The sequence below is a fragment of the Scyliorhinus torazame genome, chromosome 2 (assembly GCF_047496885.1).
Source record: "Scyliorhinus torazame isolate Kashiwa2021f chromosome 2, sScyTor2.1, whole genome shotgun sequence".
In the NCBI taxonomy this organism is placed as follows: Eukaryota; Metazoa; Chordata; class Chondrichthyes; order Carcharhiniformes; family Scyliorhinidae; genus Scyliorhinus; species Scyliorhinus torazame.
The window spans coordinates 402198506-402222128 of record NC_092708.1 but is presented as its reverse complement, the minus strand read 5'-3'; the positions used below and the strand labels follow the sequence as shown (position 1 = coordinate 402222128).

Sequence of the window (23623 nt, the reverse complement as noted above, 5' to 3'; positions counted from 1 at the left end):
TCAATGTCTCGATACAGCAGCTGGGTACAGCTCAGTGACTCGATACAGCAGCTGGGTGTAGCTCAATGTCTCGATACAGCAGCTGGGTACAGCTCAGTGTCTCGATACAGCAGCTGGGTGTAGCTCAGTGTCTCGATACAGCAGCTGGGTACAGCTCAGTGTCTCGATACAGCAGCTGTGTGTAGCTCAGTGTCTCGATACAGCAGCTGTGTGTAGCTCAGTGTCTCGATACAGCAGCTGGGTGTAGCTCAGTGTCTCGATACAGCAGCTGGGTGTAGCTCAGTGTCTCGATACAGCAGCTGGGTGTAGCTCAGTGTCTCGATACAGCAGCTGGGTGTAGCTCAGTGTCTCGATACAGCAGCTGGGTGTAGCTCAGTGTCTCGATACAGCATCTGGGTGTATCTCAGTGTCTCGATACAGCAGCTGGGTGTATCTCAGTGTCTCGATACAGCAGCTGGGTGTATCTCAGTGTCTCGATGCAGCAGCTGGGTGTAGCTCAGTGTCTCGATACAGCAGCTGGGTGTAGCTCAGTGTCTCGATACAGCAGCTGGGTGTAGCTCAGTGTCTCGATACAGCAGCTGGGTGTAGCTCAGTGTCTCGATACAGCAGCTGGGTGTAGCTCAGTGTCTCGATACAGCAGCTGGGTGTAGCTCAGTGTCTCGATACAGCAGCTGGGTGCAGCTCAGTCTCGATACAGCAGCTGGGTGTAGCTCAGTGTCTCGATACAGCAGCTGGGTGTATCTCAGTGTCTCGATACAGCAGCTGGGTGTAGCTCAGTGTCTCGATACAGCAGCTGGGTGTAGCTCAGTGTCTCGATACAGCAGCTGGGTGTAGGTCAGTGTCTTCACACAGCAACTGGGTATAGCTCAGTCTCTCGATACAGCAGCTGGGTACAGCTCAGTGTCTCGATACAGCAGCTGGGTGTAGCTCAGTGTCTCGATACAGCAACTGGGTGTAGCTCAGTGTCTCGATGCAGCAGCTGGGAGTAGCTCAGTGTCGCGATACAGCAGCTGGGTGTAGCTCAGTGTCTCGATACAGCAGCTGGGTGTAGCTCAGTGTCTCGATACAGCAGCTGGGTGTAGCTCAGTGTCTCGATACAGCAGCTGGGTGTAGCTCAGTGTCTCGATACAGCAGTTGGGTGTAGCTCAGTGTCTCGATACAGCAGCTGGGTTTAGCTCAGTGTCTCGATACAGCAGCTGGGTGTATCTCAGTGTCTCGATACAGCAGCTGGGTACAGCTCAGTGTGTCGATACAGCAGCTGGGTGTATCTCAGTGTCTCGATACAGCAGCTGGGTGTATCTCAGTGTCTCGATACAGCAGCTGGGTATGGCTTAGTGTCTCGATACAGCAGCTGGGTTTAGCTCAGTGTCTCGATACAGCAGCTGAGTGTAGCTCAGTGTCTCGATACAGCAGCTGGGTGTAGCTCAGTGTCTCGATACAGCAGCTGGGTGTAGCTCAGTGTCTCGATACAGCAGCTGGGTGTAGCTCAGTGTCTCGATACAGCAGCTGGGTGTAGCTCTGTGTCTCGATACAGCAGCTGGGTGTAGCTCAGTGTCTCGATACAGCAGCTGGGTGTATCTCAGTGTCTCGATACAGCAGCTGGGTGTAGCTCAGTGTCTCGATACAGCAGCTGGGTGTAGCTCAGTGTCTCGATACAGTAGCTGGGTGTAGCTCACTGTCTCGATACAGCAGCTGGGTGTAACTCAGTGTCTCGATACAGCAGCTGGATGTATCTCAGTGTCTCGATACAGCAGCTGGGTGTAGCTCAGTGTCTCGATACAGCAGCTGGGTGTAGCTCAGTGTCTCGATACAGCAGCTGGGTGCAGCTCAGTCTAGATACAGCAGCTGGGTGTAGCTCAGTGTCTCGATACAGCAGCTGGGTGTAGCTCAGTGTCTCGATACAGCAGCTGGGTGCAGCTCAGTGTCTCGATACAGCAGCTGGGTGTAGCTCAGTGTCTCGATACAGCAGCTGGGTGTAGCTCAGTGTCTCGATACAGCAGCTGGGTGTAGCTCACTGTCTCGATACAGCAGCTGGGTGTATCTCAGTGTCTCGATACAGCAGCTGGGTGCAGCTCAGTCTAGATACAGCAGCTGGGTGTTGCTCAGTGTCTCGATACAGCAGCTGGGTGTAGCTCAGTGTCTCGATACAGCAGCTGGGTGTAGCTCAGTGTCTCGATACAGCAGCTGTGTGTAGCTCAGTCTCTCGATACAGCAGCTGGGTGTAGCTCAGTGTCTCGATACAGCAGCTGGGTGTAGCTCAGTGTCTCGATACAGCAGCTGGGTGTAGCTCAATGTCTCGATACAGCGGCTGGGTACAGCTCAGTGTCTCGATACAGCAGCTGGGTACAGCTCAGTGTCGCGATACAGCAGCTGGGTGTAGCTCAGTGTCTCGATACAGCAGCTGGGTGTATCTCAGTGTCTCGATGCAGCAGCTGGGTGTAGCTCAGTGTCTCGATACAGCAGCTGGGTGTAGCTCAGTGTCTCGATACAGCAGCTGGGTGTAGCTCAGTGTCTCGATACAGCAGCGGGGTGTAGCTCAGTGTCTCGATACAGCAGCTGGGTGCAGCTCAGTCTCGATACATCAGCTGGGTGTAGCTCAGTGTCTCGATACAGCAGCTGGGTGTATCTCAGTGTCTCGATACAGCAGCTGGGTGTAGCTCAGTGTCTCGATACAGCAGCTGGGTGTAGCTCAGTGTCTCGATACAGCAGCTGGGTGTAGGTCAGTGTCTTCACACAGCAGCTGGGTATAGCTCAGTCTCTCGATACAGCAGCTGGGTACAGCTCAGTGTCTCGATACAGCAGCTGGGTGTAGCTCAGTGTCTCGATACAGCAACTGGGTGTAGCTCAGTGTCTCGATGCAGCAGCTGGGCGTAGCTCAGTGTCGCGATACAGCAGCTGGGTGTAGCTCAGTGTCTCGATACAGCAGCTGCGTGCAGCTCAGTGTCTCGATACAGCAGCTGAGTGTAGCTCAGTGTCTCGATACAGCAGCTGGGTGTAGCTCAGTGTCTCGATACAGCAGCTCGGTGTAGCTCAGTGTCTCGATACAGCAGCTGGGTGTAGCTCAGTGTCTCGATACAGCAGCTGGGTGTAGCTCAGTGTCTCGATACAGCAGCTGGGTGTAGCTCAGTGTCTCGATAGCGCAGCTGGGTGTACTTCAGTGTCTCGATACAGCAGCTGGGTATCGCTCAGTGTCTCGATACAGCAGCTGGGTATAGCTCAGTGTCTCGATACAGCAGCTGGGTGTAGCTCAGTGTCTCGATACAGCAGCTGGGTGTAGCTCAGTGTCTCGATACAGCAGCTGGGTGTATCTCAGTGTTTCGATGCAGCAGCTGGGTGTAGCTCAGTGTCTCGATACAGCAGCTGGGTGTATCTCAGTGTCTCGATACAGCAGCTGGGTACAGCTCAGTGTCTCGATACAGCAGCTGGGTGTAGCTCAGTGTCTCGATACAGCAGCTGGGTGTACCTCAGTGTCTCGATACAGCAGCTGGGTGTAGCTCAGTGTCTCGATACAGCAGCTGGGTGTAGCTCAGTGTCTCGATACAGCAGCTGGGTGTAGCTCAGTGTCTCGATACAGCAGCTGGGTACAGCTCAGTGTCTCGATACAGCAGCTGGGTGTAGCTCAGTGTCTCGATACAGCAGCTGGGTACAGCTCAGTGTCTCGATACAGCAGCTGGGTGTAGCTCAGTGTCTCGATACAGCAGCTGGGTGTACCTCAGTGTCTCGATACAGCAGCTGGGTGTATCTCAGTGTCTCGATACAGCAGCTGGGTGTAGCTCAGTGTCTCGATACAGCAGCTGGGTGTAGCTCAGTGTCTCGATACAGCAGCTGGGTGTAGCTCAGTGTCTCGATAGCGCAGCTGGGTGTACTTCAGTGTCTCGATACAGCAGCTGGGTGTAGCTCAGTGTCTCGATGCAGCAGCTGGGTGTAGCTCAGTGTCTCGATACAGCAGCTGGGTACAGCTCAGTGTCTCGATACAGCAGCTGGGTGTACCTCAGTGTCTCGATACAGCAGCTGGGTGTATCTCAGTGTCTCGATACAGCAGCTGGGTGTAGCTCAGTGTCTCGATACAGCAGCTGGGTACAGATCAGTGTCTCGATACAGCAGCTGGGTGTAGCTCAGTGTCTCGATACAGCAGCTGGGTACAGCTCAGTGTCTCGATACAGCTGCTGGGTGTATCTCAGTGTCTCGATACAGCAGCTGGGTGTAGCTCAGTGTCTCGATACAGCAGCTGGGTGTAGCTCAGTGTCTCGATACAGCAGCTGGGTGTATCTCAGTGTCTTCACACAGCAGCTGGGTGTAGCTCAGTGTCTCGATACAGCAGCTGGGTGTAGCTCAGTGTCTCGATACAGCAGCTGGGTATAGCTCAGTGTCTCGATACAGCAGCTGGATTTAGCTCAGTGTCTCGATACAGCAGCTGGGTACAGCTCAGTGTCTCGATACAGCAGCTGGGTGTATCTCAGTGTCTCGATACAGCAGCTGGGTGTAGCTCAGTGTCTCGATACAGCAGCTGGGTACAGATCAGTGTCTCGATACAGCAGCTGGGTGTAGCTCAGTGTCTCGATACAGCAGCTGGGTACAGCTCAGTGTCTCGATACAGCTGCTGGGTGTATCTCAGTGTCTCGATACAGCAGCTGGGTGTAGCTCAGTGTCTCGATACAGCAGCTGGGTGTAGCTCAGTGTCTCGATACAGCAGTTGGGTGTAGCTCAGTGTCTTCACACAGCAGCTGGGTGTAGCTCAGTGTCTCGATACAGCAGCTGGGTGTAGCTCAGTGTCTCGATACAGCAGCTGGGTATAGCTCAGTGTCTCGATACAGCAGCTGGGTATAGCTCAGTGTCTCGATACAGCAGCTGGGTATAGCTCAGTGTCTCGATACAGCAGCTGGGTACAGCTCAGTGTCTCGATACAGCTGCTGGGTGTATCTCAGTGTCTCGATACAGCAGCTGGGTGGAGCTCAGTGTCTCGATACAGCAGCTGGGTATAGCTCAGTGTCTCGATACAGCAGCTGGGTGTATCTCAGTGTCTCGATAGCGCAGCTGGGTGTATCTCAGTGTCTCGATACAGCAGCTGGGTGTATCTCAGTGTCTCGATACAGCAGTTGGGTGTATCTCAGTGTCTCGATAGCGCAGCTGGGTGTATCTCAGTGTCTCGATACAGCAGCTGGGTGTAGCTCAGTGTCTCGATACAGCAGCTGGGTGTATCTCAGTGTCTCGATACAGCAGCTGGGTGTATCTCAGTGTCTCGATACAGCAGCTGGGTACAGCTCAGTGTCTCGATACAGCAGCTGTATACAGATCAGTGTCTCGATACAGCAGCTGGGTGTAGCTCAGTGTCTCGATACAGCAGCTGGGTGTATCTCAGTGTCTCGATACAGCAGCTGGGTATAGCTCAGTGTCTCGATACAGCAGCTGTGTGTAGCTCAGTGTCTCGATACAGCAGCTGGGTATAGCTCAGTGTCTCGATACAGCAGCTGGGTGTAGCTCAGTGTCTCGATACAGCAGCTGGGTGCAGCTCAGTCTAGATACAGCAGCTGGGTGTAGCTCAGTGTCTCGATACAGCAGCTGGGTGTAGCTCAGTGTCTCGATACAGCAGCTGGGTGTAGCTCAGTGTCTCGATACAGCAGCTGGGTATAGCTCATTGTCTCGATACAGCAGCTGGGTGTATCTCAGTGTCTCGATACAGCAGCTGGGTATAGCTCAGTGTCTCGATACAGCAGCTGGGTGTATCTCAGTGTCTCGATACAGCAGCTGGGTACAGCTGAGTGTCTCGATACAGCAGCTGGGTATAGCTCAGTGTCTCGATACAGCAGCTGGGTGTAGCTCAGTGTCTCGATACAGCAGCTGGGTGTATCTCAGTGTCTCGATACAGCAGCTGGGTATAGCTCAGTGTCTCGATACAGCAGCTGGGTGTAGCTCAGTGTCTCGATACAGCAGCTGGGTGTAGCTCAGTGTCTCGATACAGCAGCTGGGTGTAGCTCAGTGTCTCGATACAGCAGCTGGGTGTATCTCAGTGTCTCGATACAGCAGCTGGGTGTAGCTCAGTGTCTCGATACAGCAGCTGGGTGTAGCTCAGTGTCTCGATACAGCAGCTGGGTGTAGCTCAGTGTCTCGATACAGCAGCTGGGTGCAGCTCAGTGTCTCGATACAGCAGCTGGGTGTAGCTCAGTGTCTCGATACAGCAGCTGGGTGTAGCTCAGTGTCTCGATACAGCTGCTCGGTGTATCACAGTGTCTCGATGCAGCAGCTGGGTGTAGCTCAGTGTCTCGATACAGCAGCTGGGTGTAGCTCAGTGTCTCGATACAGCAGCTGGGTGTAGCTCAGTGTCTCGATACAGCAGCTGCGTGCAGCTCAGTGTCGCGATACAGCAGCTGGGTGTAGCTCAGTGTCTCGATACAGCAGCTGGGTGTAGCTCAGTGTCTCGATACAGCAGCTGGGTACAGCTCAGTGTCTCGATACAGCAGCTGGGTACAGCTCAGTGTCTCGATACAGCAGCTGGGTGTAGCTCAGTGTCTCGATACAGCAGCTGGGTACAGCTCAGTGTCTCGATACAGCAGCTGGGTACAGCTCAGTGTCTCGATACAGCAGCTGGGTATAGCTCAGTGTCTCGATACAGCAGCTGGGTACAGATCAGTGTCTCGATACAGCAGCTGGGTGTAGCTCAGTGTCTCGATACAGCAGCTGGTTGTAGCTCAGTGTCTCGATACAGCAGCTGGGTGTAGCTCAGTGTCTCGATACAGCAGCTGGTTGTAGCTCAGTGTCTCGATACAGCAGCTGGGTGCAGCTCAGTCTAGATACAGCAGCTGGGTGTAGCTCAGTGTCTCGATACAGCAGCTGGGTGTAGCTCAGTGTCTCGATACAGCTGCTGGGTGTAGCTCAGTGTCTCGATACAGCAGCTGGGTGTATCTCAGTGTCTCGATACAGCAGCTGGGTGTAGCTCAGTGTCTCGATACAGCAGCTGGGTGTAGCTCAGTGTCTCGATACAGCAGCTGGGTGTAGCTCAGTGTCTCGATACAGCAGCTGGGTGTATCTCAGTGTCTCGATGCAGCAGCTGGGTGTAGCTCAGTGTCTCGATACAGCAGCTGGGTGTAGCTCAGTGTCTCGATACAGCAGCTGGGTGTAGCTCAGTGTCTCGATACAGCAGCTGCGTGCAGCTCAGTGTCGCGATACAGCAGCTGGGTGTAGCTCAGTGTCTCGATACAGCAGCTGGGTGTAGCTCAGTGTCTCGATACAGCAGCTGGGTACAGCTCAGTGTCTCGATACAGCAGCTGGGTACAGCTCAGTGTCTCGATACAGCAGCTGGGTATAGCTCAGTGTCTCGATACAGCAGCTGGGTACAGATCAGTGTCTCGATACAGCTGCTGGGTATAGCTCAGTGTCTCGATACAGCAGCTGGGTGTAGCTCAGTGTCTCGATACAGCAGCTGGGTACAGCTCAGTGTCTCGATACAGCAGCTGGGTGTATCTCAGTGTCTCGATACAGCAGCTGGGTGTTGCTCAGTGTCTCGTATACAGCAGCTGGGTGTAGCTCAGTGTCTCGATACAGCAGCTGGGTATAGCTCAGTGTCTCGATACAGCAGCTGGGTGTAGCTCAGTGTCTCGATACAGCAGCTGGGTGTAGCTCAGTGTCTCGATACAGCAGCTGGGTGTAGCTCAGTGTCTCGATACAGCAGCTGGGTGCAGCTCAGTCTAGATACAGCAGCTGGGTGTAGCTCAGTGTCTCAATACAGCAGCTGGGTGTAGCTCAGTGTCTCGATACAGCAGCGGGGTGTAGCTCAGTGTCTCGATACAGCAGCGGGGTGTAGCTCAGTGTCTCGATACAGCAGCGGGGTGTAGCTCAGTGTCTCGATACAGCAGCGGGGTGTAGCTCAGTGTCTCGATACAGCAGCTGGGTGTAGCTCAGTGTCTCGATACAGCAGCTGGGTACAGCTCAGTGTCTCGATACAGCAGCGGGGTGTAGCTCAGTGTCTCGATACAGCAGCTGGGTGTAGCTCAGTGTCTCGATACAGCAGCTGGGTGTAGCTCAGTGTCTCGATACAGCAGCTGGGTACAGCTCAGTGTCTCGATACAGCAGCGGGGTGTAGCTCAGTGTCTCGATACAGCAGCTGGGTGTAGCTCAGTGTCTCGATACAGCAGCGGGGTGTAGCTCAGTGTCTCGATACAGCAGCGGGGTGTAGCTCAGTGTCTCGATACAGCAGCGGGGTAAGCAAATGGAATATACTTGCTGCTAGACCAGTGTCCATTGTTTTGGAAAAGTGTGCTTTTCAACATTTCAATATTTATGTGCAGCCGATGATATTATAAAGGAATATATTTTATAAAGACATGCTGAGAAGATCACAGAGCTGTTGGAGGGAGTTGCAGCACAGGACCCCGAGGCAGTGAAGGAATGGTGATTATACATTCCCCTACAGGCCGCCCCATGCTGCCGTTCACACCGGCCCTGTTCTCTGCCCTCAGTTCAGTCTGGCACTGATTTTTCACAGAGGGTGCAGTGTGGAATGCTGCCTCAGTGGGTTTGAATTGCCAAGCCAGGTAATAGTAAAGGCATGAATGAGGGTTTCAGCAGCAGACAGGTTGAGGAAGGGGCTGAGATGGGAGGTGGAGGTTGATGGTCATGGTGATGGACAGCTGGCGAGCGACAATGTCCAGGTGGTCCCAGTAACCTGGATGTACTTGGCTGTTACTGTAAATGCTGTCTATAACGTGATCTGAGAATCCATGAATGAAACTATTGTCTGTTTTGTGATGCTACAGGTGCTGTGAAATTTGGTGATGGACTGAGTTTGGAAGAGTGTAGGAGCCTTATGGAATCGCTGGCCAGCTGTGACCTGCCATTTCAGTGTGCTCACGGGAGACCATCCATACTACCCCTGGTAGACCTGGATCACCTGGAGATGGAGAAAGAGGTATGAGCATCAGGAGCTGTACATTCCCCACTGTGCATGTGGAGGCCAAACAGAGTGGAGATGTAATATGCACCACCTTTAACATTAATTCCTCCCCACACTCCGCCCCAATCCCTATTACCACCAGTGCACAGTGGCTGCAGTCTATAATGGCACTGCCGCAAATTGCCAAGCTCCCTCAAGAGCATCTTACAAATCCACAACCTCTACCATCTCGAAGGACAAGAGCAGCAGATGAAATGAAAAATGAAATGAAAATTGCTTATTGTCACAAGTAGGCTTCAATGAAGTCACTGTGAAAAGCCCCTAGTCGCCACATTCCGGCGCCTGTTCGGGGAGGCTGGTACGGGAATTGAACCGTGTTGCTGGCCTGCCTAGGTCTGCTTTAAAAGCCAGCGATTTAGCCCAGTGTGCTAAACCAGCCCCACCACCTGGGAACCTGGGATACCTGGGAACCCCACCACCTGGAGGTTCCCCTCCAAGTCACTCACCACCCTGACTTGGAAATATATCGGAAATATATATTCCCTCACTGTCACTGGGGAAAATCCTTGAACTCCCTCCCTAACCGCACTGTGGGTGTACCTACACCGCAAGGACTGCAGCAGTTCAAGAAGGCAGCTCACCACTACCTCTCAAAGGCAATTAGGGATGGGTAACAAATGCTGGCCTAGTCAGCAACGCCCACATCTCCTGATTGAAAGAAATATTGGGTGCGATTTAATGGCCACGCTGCACCGGAAAAGCAGCTCGCCACAGCGCAGAGAGACCCTGCTCCCCGGGTCTAACACGGTCTCGCGAGGCTTGGCGATGCAAATCCCACCCATTGTGGGCCGGATCAAATCTGCATATTAGAGCGAGACAACTAGTCTGACTTTAATGTGCAGATTCCGAGGTACCTGAGACGTGACATCAATCTCCCTGGCCTCAGAGACCTCAGGCAAGAGCTGTTCTGTGCTGATCTCCACAAACGGGGACCTCACAGGATGGTACCTGTGCGTGTCTCCCAGTGGATAGGAGGCCCCAGGTGAATGCCCTTTGGGTACTCTAGCACTTCTGGTGCCACCTGAGCATCCTAGCACCTTGGCCCAGGTGGCACTGCCAGCTGGCAGGGGCACTGCCAGGTTGGCATTTTTTTCGTGGTGGTATCGGGCTGGTGTTGCCGTGCCAGGTGTTCAGGGGGAGGGTGGGGAGGTAAACCTCGCACAGTACATTGGGGCTTGCGGGGGGGGAGGGGGGGGCAAGCAGAGCTCCTCTGGGTACAAACGGGGCTGTGTACAGCGCGTTCCCATTGAGGCCCCTTATTAAATGTGAGACGTGTGTTTCTTGGTGCTACAAGCACTGGAGAACACGCGGCTAAACGCGCTTGCTATGGGACTTTTTAAATCACGCCCAAAATGGTGTATATGGAATATGCCCTGTATATTGTGTTGTGTATATTTAACATGTACAGTGTTGTGTACATAAGGATTAGGGAAATGCCATATGGCCCCTCAAGACTGATCTGTCATAGCTGATCTTCGACAACAACTGCAGCTTCCCAAATTAGCCCCATATCCCCTTAATTTTCGCCATATTCAAAAATCTATTGATCTGATCCTGAATATACTCATTATCTGAGAGATCTTTTTGGAGCAGAGAATTCAACACTCGTACACCTCTGCAGAAATGTCTCCTCCTCATCTGCTCACTGACCCTAATTCTTCCTTCTAGATTCTCCAGCCTCTCCGCTCCTACCCTGACAATTTTGAACAATTTTATATGTTTCAATGACATAATCTCTAATTCTTCTGATCTCCAGAGAGTTTCTCTTCAATCCTTCCTCTCATTCCAGGAATCGACGTCATGAACCTTTGCTGCATCCCTCCTGAGACCATTGTCCGAACTGTGCTCCTTTCTCCCAGTGTGGTCACACCAAGGTTCTGGACAACGGCAGTATAACCTCCTGACCCGTATCCTCCAACTCCTTTGTAATAAAAGCTGATATTTAGCTTTCTAATTGTCTGTTGGACCTGCACACTGACTTTGTGATTTGTGAATAAGGACATTCAAATCCCCCTGAATACCAACATTTACTTGTCTGTCACATTTTCCATTCCTCCCACCAAACGTAATGACCTGGCATCCCAGCCAGAACCATTCTTTACATTACAGATGCTGCCTAATGTGCGGAGAATTCCAGCGTGATCTGTTTGTATTAGCCTCACGTTCTACTCTATCCTGTTTGTTCAGCTCGATAACCATTTGCAGCCTCTTTACATTCTCGTCACAGCTTATTTAGCTTTGACTTGTGAGCAAACTTGGGTCAATTTATACTCAGTGGGCTTTGCTTTTAATTGGCCAAGATCCAAGCATTGATTGTTGAGGAACTCCAATAGTTACAGACTCCATCCCAATAAAGTCCTGTTTATTCCTGTTTTCTATATTCTGTTCCCCCACACCACATCAGTCCTAACTTTGTGTAACAGTGACACTGTAACAAATAACGGTCTGTTGGAGTGTACAATTCTGCTATCGGTTTGCAGGCACCTTGCTGATCACTATTTCAAGATGTTCCAAGTAGCTGAAAATCTGGGACATGATTTAACGGCCTCATCGAGCCCCATAGAACCATAGAAAAGTTACAGCCAGAAGGAGCCCATTCAGCCCATCTTGTCCATAGAACATAGAACGATACAGCGCAGTACAGGCCCTTCGGCCCACGATGTTGCACCGAAACAAAAGCCATCTAACCTACACTATGCCATTATCATCCATATGTTTATCCAATAAACTTTTAAATGCCCTCAATGTTGGCGAGTTCACTACTGTAGCAGGTAGGGCATTCCACGGCCTCACCACTCTTTGCGTAAAGAACCTACCTCTGACCTCTGTCCTATATCTATTACCCCTCAGTTTAAAGCTATGTCCCCTCGTGCCAGCCATTTCCATCCGCGGGAGAAGGCTCTCACTGTCCACCCTATCCAACTCCCTGATCATTTTGTATGCCTCTATTAAGTCTCCTCTTAACCTTCTTCTCTCCAACGAAAACAACCTCAAGTCCATCAGCCTTTCCTCATAAGATTTTCCCTCCATACCAGGCAACATCCTGGTAAATCTCCTCTGCACCCGCTCCAAAGCCTCCACGTCCTTCCTATAATGCGGTGACCAGAACTGTACGCAATACTCCAAATGCGGCCGTACCAGAGTTTTGTACAGCTGCAACATGACCTCCTGACTCCGGAACTCAATCCCTCTACCAATAAAGGCCAACACTCCATAGGCCTTCTTCACAACCCTATCAACCTGGGTGGCAACTTTCAGGGATCTATGTACATGGACACCTAGATCCCTCTGCTCATCCACACTTCCAAGAACTTTACCATTAGCCAAATATTCCGCATTCCTGTATTCCTTCCAAAGTGAATCACCTCACACTTCTCTACATTAAACTCCATTTGCCACCTCTCAGTCCAGCTCTGCAGCTTATCTATGTCCCTCTGTAACCTGCCTCATCCTTCCCCACTGTCGACAACACCACCGACTTTAGTGTCGTCTGCAAATGTACTCACCCACCCTTCTGCGCCTTCCTCTAGGTCATTGATAAAAATGACAAACAGCAACGGCCCCAGAACAGATCCTTGTGGTACTCCACTTGTGACTGAACTCCATTCTGAACATTTCCCATCAACCACCACCCTCTGTCTTCTTTCAGCTAGCCAATTTCTGATCCACATCTCTAAATCACCCTCAATCCCCAGCCTCCGTATTTTCTGCAATAGCCTACCGTGGGGAACCTTATCAAACGCTTTACTGAAATCCATATACACCACATCAACTGCTCTACCCTCGTCTACCTGTTCAGTCATCTTCTCAAAGAACTCGATAAGGTTTGTGAGGCATGCCCTACCTTTTACAAAGCCATGCTGACTATCCCTGATCATATTATTCCTATCTAGATGATTATAAATCTTGTCTCTTATAATCCCCTCCAAGACTTTACCCACTACAGACGTGAGGCTCACCGGTCTATAGTTGCCGGGGTTGTCTCTGCTCCCCTTTTTGAACAAAGGGACCACATTTGCTATCCTCCAGTCCTCTGGCACTATTCCTGTAGCCAATGATGACATAAAAATCAAAATGTGGAGATGCCGGCGTTGGACTGGGGTGAGCACAGTACGAAGTCTTACAACACCAGGTTAAAGTCCAACAGGTTTGTTTCGATGTCACTAGCTTTCGGAGCGCTGCTCCTTCCTCAGGCGAATGCAGAGGTCTGTTCCAGAAACACATATATAGACAAATTCAAAGATGCCAGACAATGCTTGGAATGCGAGCATTAGCAGGTGATTAAATCTTTACAGATCCAGAGATGGGGTAACCCCAGGTTAAAGAGGTGTGAATTGTACCAAGCCAGGACAGTTGGTAGGATTTCGCAGGCCAGATGGTGGGGGATGAATGTAATGCGACATGAATCCCAGGTCCCGGTTGAGGCCGCACTCATGTGTGCGGAACTTGGCTATAAGTTTCTGCTCGGCGATTCTGCATTGTCGCGGGTCCTGAAGGCCGCCTTGGAGAACGCTTACCCGGAGATCAGAGGCTGAATGCCCTTGACTGCTGAAGTGTTCCCCGACTGGAAGGGAACATTCCTGCCTGGTGATTGTTGCGCGATGTCCGTTCATTCGTTGTCGCAGCGTCTGCATGGTCTCGCCAATGTACCACGCTTCGGGACATCCTTTCCTGCAGCGTATGAGGTAGACAACGTTGGCCGAGTCGCACGAGTATGTACCGCGTACCTGGTGGGTGGTGTTCTCACGTGTAATAGTGGCTTGATACAATTTACACCTCTTTAACCTGGGGTTACCCCATCTCTGGACCTGTAAAGATTTAATCACCTGCTAATGCTCGCATTCCAAGCATTGTTTGGCATCTTTGAATTTGTCTATATATGTGTTTCTGGAACAGGCCTCTTCATTCACCTGAGGAAGGAGCAGCGCTCCGAAAGCTAGTGACATTGAAACAAACCTGTTGGACTTTAACCTGGTGTTGTAAGACTTCGTACTATAAAAATCAAAGCCAAAGGTCCAGCAATCTCTTCCCTGGCCTCCCAGAGAATCCTAGGATAAATCCCATCAGGCCCCGGGGACTTATCTATTTTCAGCCTGTCCAGAATTGCCAACACCTCTTCCCTACGTAACTGAATGCCATCTATTCTAATAGCCTGGGTCTCAGCATTCTCCTCCACAACATTATCTTTTTCCTGAGTGAATATTGACGAAAAATATTCATTTAGTATCTCGCCTATCTCTTCAGACTCCACACACAACTTCCCATCCCTGTCCTTGACTGGTCCTACTCTTACCCTAGTCATTCGCTTATTCCTGACATACCTATAGAAAGCTTTTGGGTTTTCCTTGATCCTTCCTGCCAAATACTTCTCATGTCCCCTCCTTGCTCGTCTTAGCTCTCTCTTTAGATCCTTCCTCACTACCTTGTAACTATCCATCGCCCTGGGTGTCCTCGGGCTGTCCATGCCAGCCCGAGGACACCCAGGCACCCTCTCTAATCCCACCTTCCTATACCCAGTCCATCGCCCTGTAGCTCACAGCTCTTAAGCTGCAGATCCAGGTACCTTTTACAAGAGTTTAGGGTCCCCGCCTCCCCCACCAACTGGGGCAGCGAATTCCAGACTCCCACTACCCTCTGTGTAAAAACGTTCTTCCTCATGTCCCCTCTACACCTTCTGCCTCTTATCGTGAATCTATGTCCTCTGGTTCTAGAATTCTCCACCAAGGGAAACAATTTTATCCTGTCCACTCTATCTCTTCTCCCATAATTTTGTTCACCTCAATTAAGTCACCCCCCAGCTTTCTTTGTTCCAAGGAAAATAACCCCAACCTGTTGCTTCACAGCTGCAGGGTCCCAGGTTCGATTCCCGGCTTGGGTCACTGTCTGTGCGGAGTCTGCACATCCTCCCCGTGTGTGCGTGGGTTTCCTCCGGGTGCTCCGGTTTCCTCCCACAGTCCAAAGATGTGCAGGTTAGGTGGATTGGCCATGATAAATTGCCTTAGTGTCCAAAAAAGGTTGGGTGGAGTTACTGGATTACGGGGATAAGTTGGAAGTGTGGGCTTAGATAGGATGCTCTTTCCAAGGGCCGGTGCAGATTCGATGGGCCGAATGGCCTCCTTCTGCCCTGTAAATTCTATGAACTCTATGAACCTATCCAATCTCTTTTCGTGGCCACACTTTTCTAGTCCTAGCAACATTCTTGTAAACCCCCGATGCACTCCAGAGCAATAACGTCCTTCCTGTAATGTGGTGACCAGAACTGCACACAATACTCCAGTTGTGGCCTCACCATGTAATACACAATTCCAACATTATATCCTTCCTTTTATATTCTATACCTCTGCCAATGAAGGAGAGCATTCCATATGCTTTCTTAACAACCTTGTCTACTTGAACTTCTGCCTTAAGGGACCTGTGTATCTGTACGCCGAGATCTCTCACTTCATCTACCCCTCTTCGTATATTCCCATTTATTGTGTACTCCCTATAACTGTTTGACCTCCCTAAATGCTGACCTCACACTTCCCTGTGTTAAATTCCATCTGCCACTTTATCGCCCACTCCACCAACCCATCTGTATTGCGCACAATTTCAGTCTCCTTATTAGAGGAAAGATGTAGTGACATTGGAGGCAGTTCAGAGGAGGTTCACTCGATTGATTCCAGAGATGAGGGGTTTGTCGTATGAGGAGAGATTGAGCAGTTTAGGCCGATACTCTCTAGTTTAGAAGAATGAGGGGAGATCAAATCGAGGTATACAAGACGCTAAACGGTCTGGATAAAGTAGACATGGAGCAGATGCTTCCTCTTGTGGGACAATCTAGAACCAGAGATCATAATCTCAGGATAAGAGGTAGCAAATTTAAAACAGATTTGAGGAGAAACGACTTCTCCCAAAGGGTTGTGAATCTGTGGAATTCGCTACCCCAGAGTGTGGTGCATGCTGGGACAGTGAGTAAGTTTAAGGAGGAGTTAGACAGCTTTTTAATAAGTAATGGGGTGAAGGGTTCTGGGGAACGGGCAGGACGGTGGAGTTGAGGCCCGGATGGGATCAGCCATGATCACATTGAGGATGTTAGGCCTGGGAGACTAAATTGCCGACTCCCGCTCCGAGGTCATGTGTTCTAGGGAGGAGATGCTCTGGCTGATTTCACAATCCAGCTCTTGGTCTGTAACATTGTAGGTAGCAGATGAGGAACATATCAGCCGTGATAGACTGGCGGAGCAAACTCGATGGGCTGAATGGCCTAATTCTGCTCCTATATCTTTATGAACTTGTATCATTCTGGAGGTTATAACTATCCTCTACACTATCCACCACTCAGCCAATCTTTTCACAATCGTGCTCCCTATTCGCGTCCAAATCATTAATATATAACACAAACAGTAAGGGTCCCAACACCGAGCCCTGTGGAACACCACTTGAAACAACTTTCCAATTTCCAGGGCAGCCATCGACCATTACCCTTTGTTTCCTGTCACTAAGCCAACTTTATATCCAGTTTGTCACATTGCCTTGTATCCCATGGGCTTTATCTTTCTTCACTAATCTGCCATGTGGAACTTTGTCAAACACCTTGCTAAAGTCCATGTACACCACATCCACTGCGCTACCTTCATCAACCCTTCTTGTCACTTCCTCAAATAATTTGATCAAATTTGTGAGGCAAGACCTTCCTTTAACAAATCCATGCTGACTATCCCTGACTAGTTCGTACCTTTCTATGTGATAGTTAACCCTATCTCTCAGGATTGATTCTACTAATTTGCCCACCACTGATGCAAGACTAACTGGCCTATAATTGTGTGGCATTTCCTTTGATCCCTTTCAAACAGTGGCACCACGTTTTCTTTTCTCCAAACCTCCAATACCTCCCCTAGTGAGGATCAGAAATCATCCTCAGAGCATCTGCTATCTCCCCGCTGACCTCCTTCAGAAGCCTCGGAAACAATCCATCTGGCCCTGGCGACTTACAACTTTCTAGGATTCCAATCTTTCGAGTACTTCCTCTCTCTTTATGATTATCCCATCCAGTATTTCACAGTGTTTGTCCTGGACGACTATATCTGCATCATCCATTTCCTTTGTAAACACCAAGACAAAATATTCATTTAAAACCCTTCCCACAGCCTCTGCATCTACACACTAGTTCCCTTCTTCATCTCTGATTGGTCAAACTTTTTCCTTAACTAACCTTTTACCATTAATGTATTGGTAAACATCTTTGGGTTTTCATTAACTTTACTTGCTTATCTTTTTTCATACCCTCTCTTTGATTTCCTTATTTCCTTTTTGACGTTGTCCCTGACCTTCCTATACTTTTCTAGTCTATCTGTACTGCTTGGTTCTTTGTGCCTATCGTACACTTTCTTTCTCTGTTTGATCTTCCCCTGTATTCCTCTCGACAACCAGGGGTCTAGATCTGGCAGTACAGCTCTTATTTTTGGAGGGGACATGTCTATTTTGTACATTTAGGATCTCTGCTTTTAGTGCTTCACACTAGTTTTCCACTGAATTATCCTCTAGCAGTGCTGGCCAGTCCACCTCAGCCAAGTCCCTTCTCATTCCTGCTGAATCTGCCTTACCCAAGTTCAAAATTTTTCCACCTGCTTTATCGCTGATCGTTTCCATGGTGATACTGAATCTAACTGAATTGCGATCACTATCCCCGATATTGTCACCAATGTCACTTCACCCACTTTCTCCTCTTCGTTCCCAAGACTAGGTCTAGAATTGCATCTCCTCTAGTTGGGTTTGTCACTAATTGGTTGAAAACATTTTCCCGGACACGCTGCATGAATTTGTTTCCCTCAGTTCCCCCTATATTGTTTGAATCCTAGTAGATATTGGGATAGTTAAAGTCTCCAACTATCATTGGCCTCTTGTTCTTACAGGCAGAAATCTGCCTACATATTTGGTTTTATATCATAGAATTTACAGTGCTGAAGGAGGCCATTCGGCCCATCGAGTCTGCACCGGCCCTTGGAAAGAGCACCCTACCCAGGCCCACACCTCCACCCTATCCCCGGAACCCAGTAACCCCACCCACCCTTTTTGGACACTATGGGCAATTTATCACGGCCAATCCACCTAACCTGCACATCTTTGGACTGTGGGAGGAAACCGGAGCACCCGGTGGAAACCCACGCAGACACAGGGAGACTCCATACAGACAGTGACCCAAGTCGGGAATCGGACCTGGGACCCTGGAGCTGTGAAGCAACTGTGCTAACCACTGTGCTACTGTGTTGCCCTTATATCTCTCTTTCACTATTTGGGGGTCTGTAGTATGTTCCCAGTAGTGTGACTGCCCCTTTTTGTATTTCTAAGCTCAACCCATGAAACCTTGATTGTTGACCCGTTTAGTATTTCATCCCTTCTCACAACTGGAATTGATTCTTTAACCGTTAGTGCTACTCCCCCTCCTTTTTTACCTCCCCTCTATCCTGCCTGAAAACTCAGTAGCAGGGTTATTAAGCTGCCAATTGTGCCTCTCTAGCCAGGTTTCTGTTGTAGAAATGACATCCTGCTGCCCTGTTTCTGCCTGTGCCCTTAACTCGTCTACCTTGTTTGTAAGGTAGCACAATGCCACCCCTCCCCCTCTTTTACCACCTTCCCTGAGCTTACTGAAATATCTAAACCCCGGCACCTGCAACAACCATTCCTGTCCCCGAAATGGCCACAACATCGAAGTCCCAGGTACCAACCCATGCCGCAAGTTCACCCACCTTATTCCGGATGCTCCTGCCATTGAAGACACACTTTAAACCACCTTCCTGCCTGCCGGTACACTCCTGCAACTTTGAAACCTTACTCATGACCTCACTACTCTCAACCTCCTGTATACTGGAGTTACATTTCAGGTTCCCAAGCCCCTGCTGAACTAGTTTAAACCCTCCCAAAGAGCATTAGCAAATTTCCCCCCCAGGATATTGGTACCCCTCTGGTCCAGGTGTAGACCATCCCGTTTGTAGAGGTCCCACCGACCCCAGAATGAGCCCCAATTATCCAGAAATCTGAAATCCTCCCTCCTGCACCATCCCTGTAGCCACGTGTTCAACTCCTCTCCCTATTCCTCGTCTCGCTATCACGTGGCACGGGTAACAACCCAGAGATAATAACTCTGTTTGTCCTAGATCTAAGTTTCCACCCTAGCTCCCTGAATTCCTGCCTTACATCCCCATCCCTTTTCCTACCTATGTCGTTGGTACCTATGTGGACCACGACTTGGGACTGCTCCCCGTCCCCCTTAAGGATCCCATAAACACGATCCAAGACATCACGCACCCTGGCACCTGGGAGGCAACACACCAACCGCGAGTCTCTCTCGTTCCCACAGAATCTCCTAACAATGGAGTCTCCAATGTCTAATGCTCTACTCCTCTCCAACCTTCCCTTCTGAGCAACAGGGACAGACTTTGTTCCAGAGACCTGTACCCCATGGCTTACCCCTGGTAAGTCTCCCCCCCACCCCCCCCCAACAGTAGCCAAAGCTGTATACTTGTTACTAAGGGGAACGACCACAGGGGATCCCTGTACTGACTGCTCCCTCCCAGCCCCTCTCACTGTCACCCATCTATCTTTATTCTTCGGAGTAACTACATCCCTGAAGCTTCTATCTATGACCACCTCTGCCTCCCGAATGGACACACTTTCTGCGCACATGGTCACCAGCGTCCCTCATTTCTCACATTGTGCAGGAGGTGCCTCTTATGGGTCTGAGGTCTCCTGCTTTGATGTCCCTCTTGATTAAGCTAGTAATCGCTGAACAAAATGTTATGTTAGCTAGGGGCCTTATTTACTTTAGCCAGGAACCGTGTGTCTTACCAACCCTCTATGGTTTAAACTACTGTGGCAGGGGTGTGGGAACTGGAACAGCAGGCCAGTAAGTGTAGAGACTGGGGAAAATGTGAGACTGAGATAAACATAGCGCAGAGTAAGAGCAGGCGGAGGGGAGGCCGCAGGGCTCAGTGGGACTGCAGGTCTGGAGGGCGTTTGCTTCAATGCAAGAAGTACAACAGGTAAGACAGACGAACTGAGAGCCTGGATTACTGCATGGAACTATAATGTAATTGCAATTACGGAGACATGGTTAAAGGAGGGTCAGGACTGGCAGCTTAACATTCCGGGATATCGTTGTTTTAGACGGGACAGAAGAGGAAACAAAAGAGGTGGGGGAGTGGCATTGCTGACCAGGGAGCAGATCACAGCTGTGTTGCGGGAGGGATCTCGTAGTGAGGAATTATAGGTGGAGCTCAGGAATAAAAAGGGTGAAACCACAATGTTGGGAGTGTGCTATAGACCTCCCAGCAGCCCGCAGGAGACAGAGGAGCAGTTGTGTCGTCAGATACTCAGGGTAGATGTGATGGGCGACTTTAACTCCCCCCCCCCCCCCCCCCCCCCCCCCCCCATACTGACTGGGAATCCCTTACAGCCAGGGGCTCGGATGGAGAGCAATTTGTTAGATGTGTCCAGGAGGGCTTTTTGATCCAGTATGTTGACAATCCGACCAGGGAGGGAGCCATTCTAGACTTGGTATTGGGGAATGAGCCTGGCCAGGTGATTGATGTTTCAGTGGGGGAGCATTTTGGGCTTAGCGACCAGAATTCCATAAGATTTTGAATAATCATGGATAAGGACAAGAGTGGCCCACGGGTGAGGGTGTTTAATTGGGCGAGGGCCAATTCCATCCTAATTAGACAGTAACTGGGGAATGTGGATTGGGAGCGGATATTTGAGGACAAATCCACATCTGACATGTGGGAGACTTTTAAAGGCCAGTTGATTAAAGTGCAGGACTAGCATGTCTGCAAAAAGGAAGGATAGAAATGGCAGGATTCAGGAGCCATGGATGACGAGGGAAATTGTAAGCTTAGTCAAAAGGAAAAAGGAAGCATACAATAGGTCTAGACATCTAACCACTGGCAAAGCACTTGAGGAGTACAGTGACAGTAGGAAGGAACTTAAACGTGGAATTAGGAGGGCTAAAGGGGCCATGAAATGTCTTTAGCAAATATAGTCAAGGAAAATCCCACGGTTTTTATGCATATATTAGGAGCAAGCGGATAGCAAGAGGAAGAGTAAATCCAGGTAAGGGAAGTGGAGGGAAGTTAAGCGTGCAACCACAGGAATTGGGTGAAATCCTTAATGAGTACTTTGTATCGGTATTCACCAGGGAGAAGGACATAACGGAGGCTGAGCTCAGGGATGGGTGTGTGAATGCTCTTGAGAACGTCAATATACCAAAGGAGGAAGTGTTGAGTATCCCAAATTGCATTAAGGTAGACAAGTCCCCAGGGCCGGATGGGATCTATCCCAGGTTTCTGCGGGGGCCAAGGTTAGAAATAGCTGGGGCCGTAACAGATACCTTCACATCCTCTTTGACCACAGGCAAGGTTCCAGAGGACTGGAGAACAGCCAATGTTATTCCCTTGTTTAAGAAAGGAAGCAGGGATAATCCAGCAAATTATAGGCCGATGAGCCTGACATCAGTGATGGGGAAGCTTTTGCAAAAGATACTGCGGGACAGGATACATGCACATTTGGAGGAAAATGGACGAGTTAGTAACAGACAGCATAGTTTTGTACGAGGAAGGTCATGTCTCACCAACTTAATTGAGTTTTTTGAAGAGGTGACAAAGAAAACTGATGAAGGAATGGCAGTGGATGTAGTTTATATGGACTTTAGGCATTTGACAAGGTCTCACATGGCAGACTGGTACAAAAACTAAAATCACATGGGATTCGGGGTGGGATGGCTAGATGGATACAGAACTGACTTGGTTATAGAAGACAGTAGCGGTATAAAGGTGTTTTTCAGAATGGAGATTTTTAGCTAGTGGTGTTCCGCAGGGATCTTTGCTGGGACCTCTGTTGTTTGCAGTATATATAAATGATCTGGAGGTAAATGTGGGTGGTCTGATTAGTAAGTTTGCGGATGACATGAAAATTGGCGGAGTTGCTGATAGTGCCGAGGATTGTCAGAGGATACAGCAGGATATAGACAGATTGGAGACTTGGGCACAGAAATGGCAGGTGGAGTTTAATCCAGACAAATGAGAGGTGATGCATTTTGGAGGATCAAATCTAGGTATGAATTATACTGTAAATGGCAGAACCCTTAGGAATATTAACATACAGAGGGATCTGGGCGTGCAGGTCCACAGTTCCCTAAAAGTGGCCTAGGTGATTAAGAAGGCATATGGCATGCTTGCCTTCATAAGAACATAAGAACTAGGAGCAGGAGTCGGCCACTGGCTGATCTTTTGTGGACGTTCCAGCAAATTGTGGACTTTGGCGAGGGATGGATGTTTAAATACTCTAGGTCAAGTCGGCATAAGGAAGGGGGAAGTTTTGGGTATTCTAAAAGGCATTAAGGTGGACAAGTCCCCAGGTCCAGATGGGATCTATCCCAGGTTACTGAGGGAAGCGAGGGACGAAATAGCTGGGGCCTTAACAGATATCTTTGCAGCATCCTTGAGCACGGGTGAGGTCCCGGAGGACTGGAGAATTGCTAATGTTGTCCCTTTGTTTAAGAAGGGTAGCAGGGATAATCCAGGGAATTATAGACCTGTGAGCTTGACGTCAGTGGTAGGCAAACTGTTGGAGAAGATACTGAGGGATAGGATCTATTTACATTTGGAAGAAAATAGACTTATCAGTGATAGGCAGCATGGTTTTGTGCAGGGAAGGTCATGTCTTACAAACCTAATAGAATTCTTTGAGGAAGTGACAAAGTTAATTGATGAGGGAAGGGCTGTAGATGTCATATACATGGACTTCAGTAAGGTGTTTGATAAAGTTTTCCATGGCAGGGTGATGGAAAAAGTGAAGTCGTATGGGGTCCAGGGTGTACTAGCTAGATGGATAAAGAACTGGCTGGGCAACAGGAGACAGAGAGTAGTGGTGGAAGGGAGTGTCTCAAAATGGAGAAAGGTGACTAGTGGTGTTCCTCAGGGATCCGTGCTCGGACCACTGTTGTTTGTGATATACATAAATGATCTGGATGAAGGTATAGGTGGTCTGATTGGCAAGTTTGTAGATGATACTAAGATTGGTGGAGTTGCAGATAGCGAGGAGGACTGTCAGAGAGTACAGCAAAATATAGATAGATTGGAGAGTTGGGCAGAGAAATGGCAGATGGAGTTCAATCCAGGCAAATGCGAGGTGATGCATTTTGGAAGATCTAATTCAAGAGCGGACTATACGGTCAATGGAAGAGTCCTGGGGAAAATCGATGTACAGAGAGATCTGGGAGTTCCAGTCCATTGTATCCTGAAGGTGGCAACGCAGGTCGATAGAGTGGTCAAGAAGGCATACAGAATGCTTGCCTTCATCGGACGGGGTATTGAGTACAAGAGTCGGCAGGTCATGTTACAGTTGTATAGGACTTTGGTTAGGCCACATTTGGAATACTGCATGCAGTTCTGGTCGCCACATTACCAGAAGGATGTGGATGCTTTAGAGAGGGTGCAGAGGAGGTTCACCAGGAGGTTGCCTGGTATGGAGGGTGCTAGCTATGAAGGAAGGTTGAGTAGATTAGGATTGTTTTTGTTGGAAAGACAGAAGTTGAGGGGGGACCTGATTGAGGTCTACAAAATTATGAGAGGTATGGACAGGGTGGATAGAAACAAGCTTTTTCCAAGAGTGGCGGTGTCAATTACAAGGGGTCACGAT

The 23623-nt window shown here is 49.6% G+C and overlaps 1 protein-coding gene across 1 annotated transcript in view; it reads left to right on the top strand.

Annotated features, from left to right (window-relative positions):
• The window catches only part of mlh3 (mutL homolog 3 (E. coli)), a 101507-nt gene that overhangs the window by 72539 nt on the left and 5345 nt on the right, over positions 1-23623 (top strand). The window contains exon 12 of the mRNA XM_072494574.1: positions 8751-8902. Within this exon, the coding sequence (XP_072350675.1) occupies positions 8751-8902 (152 nt within the window). The remainder of the gene's footprint in view (positions 1-8750; positions 8903-23623) is intronic.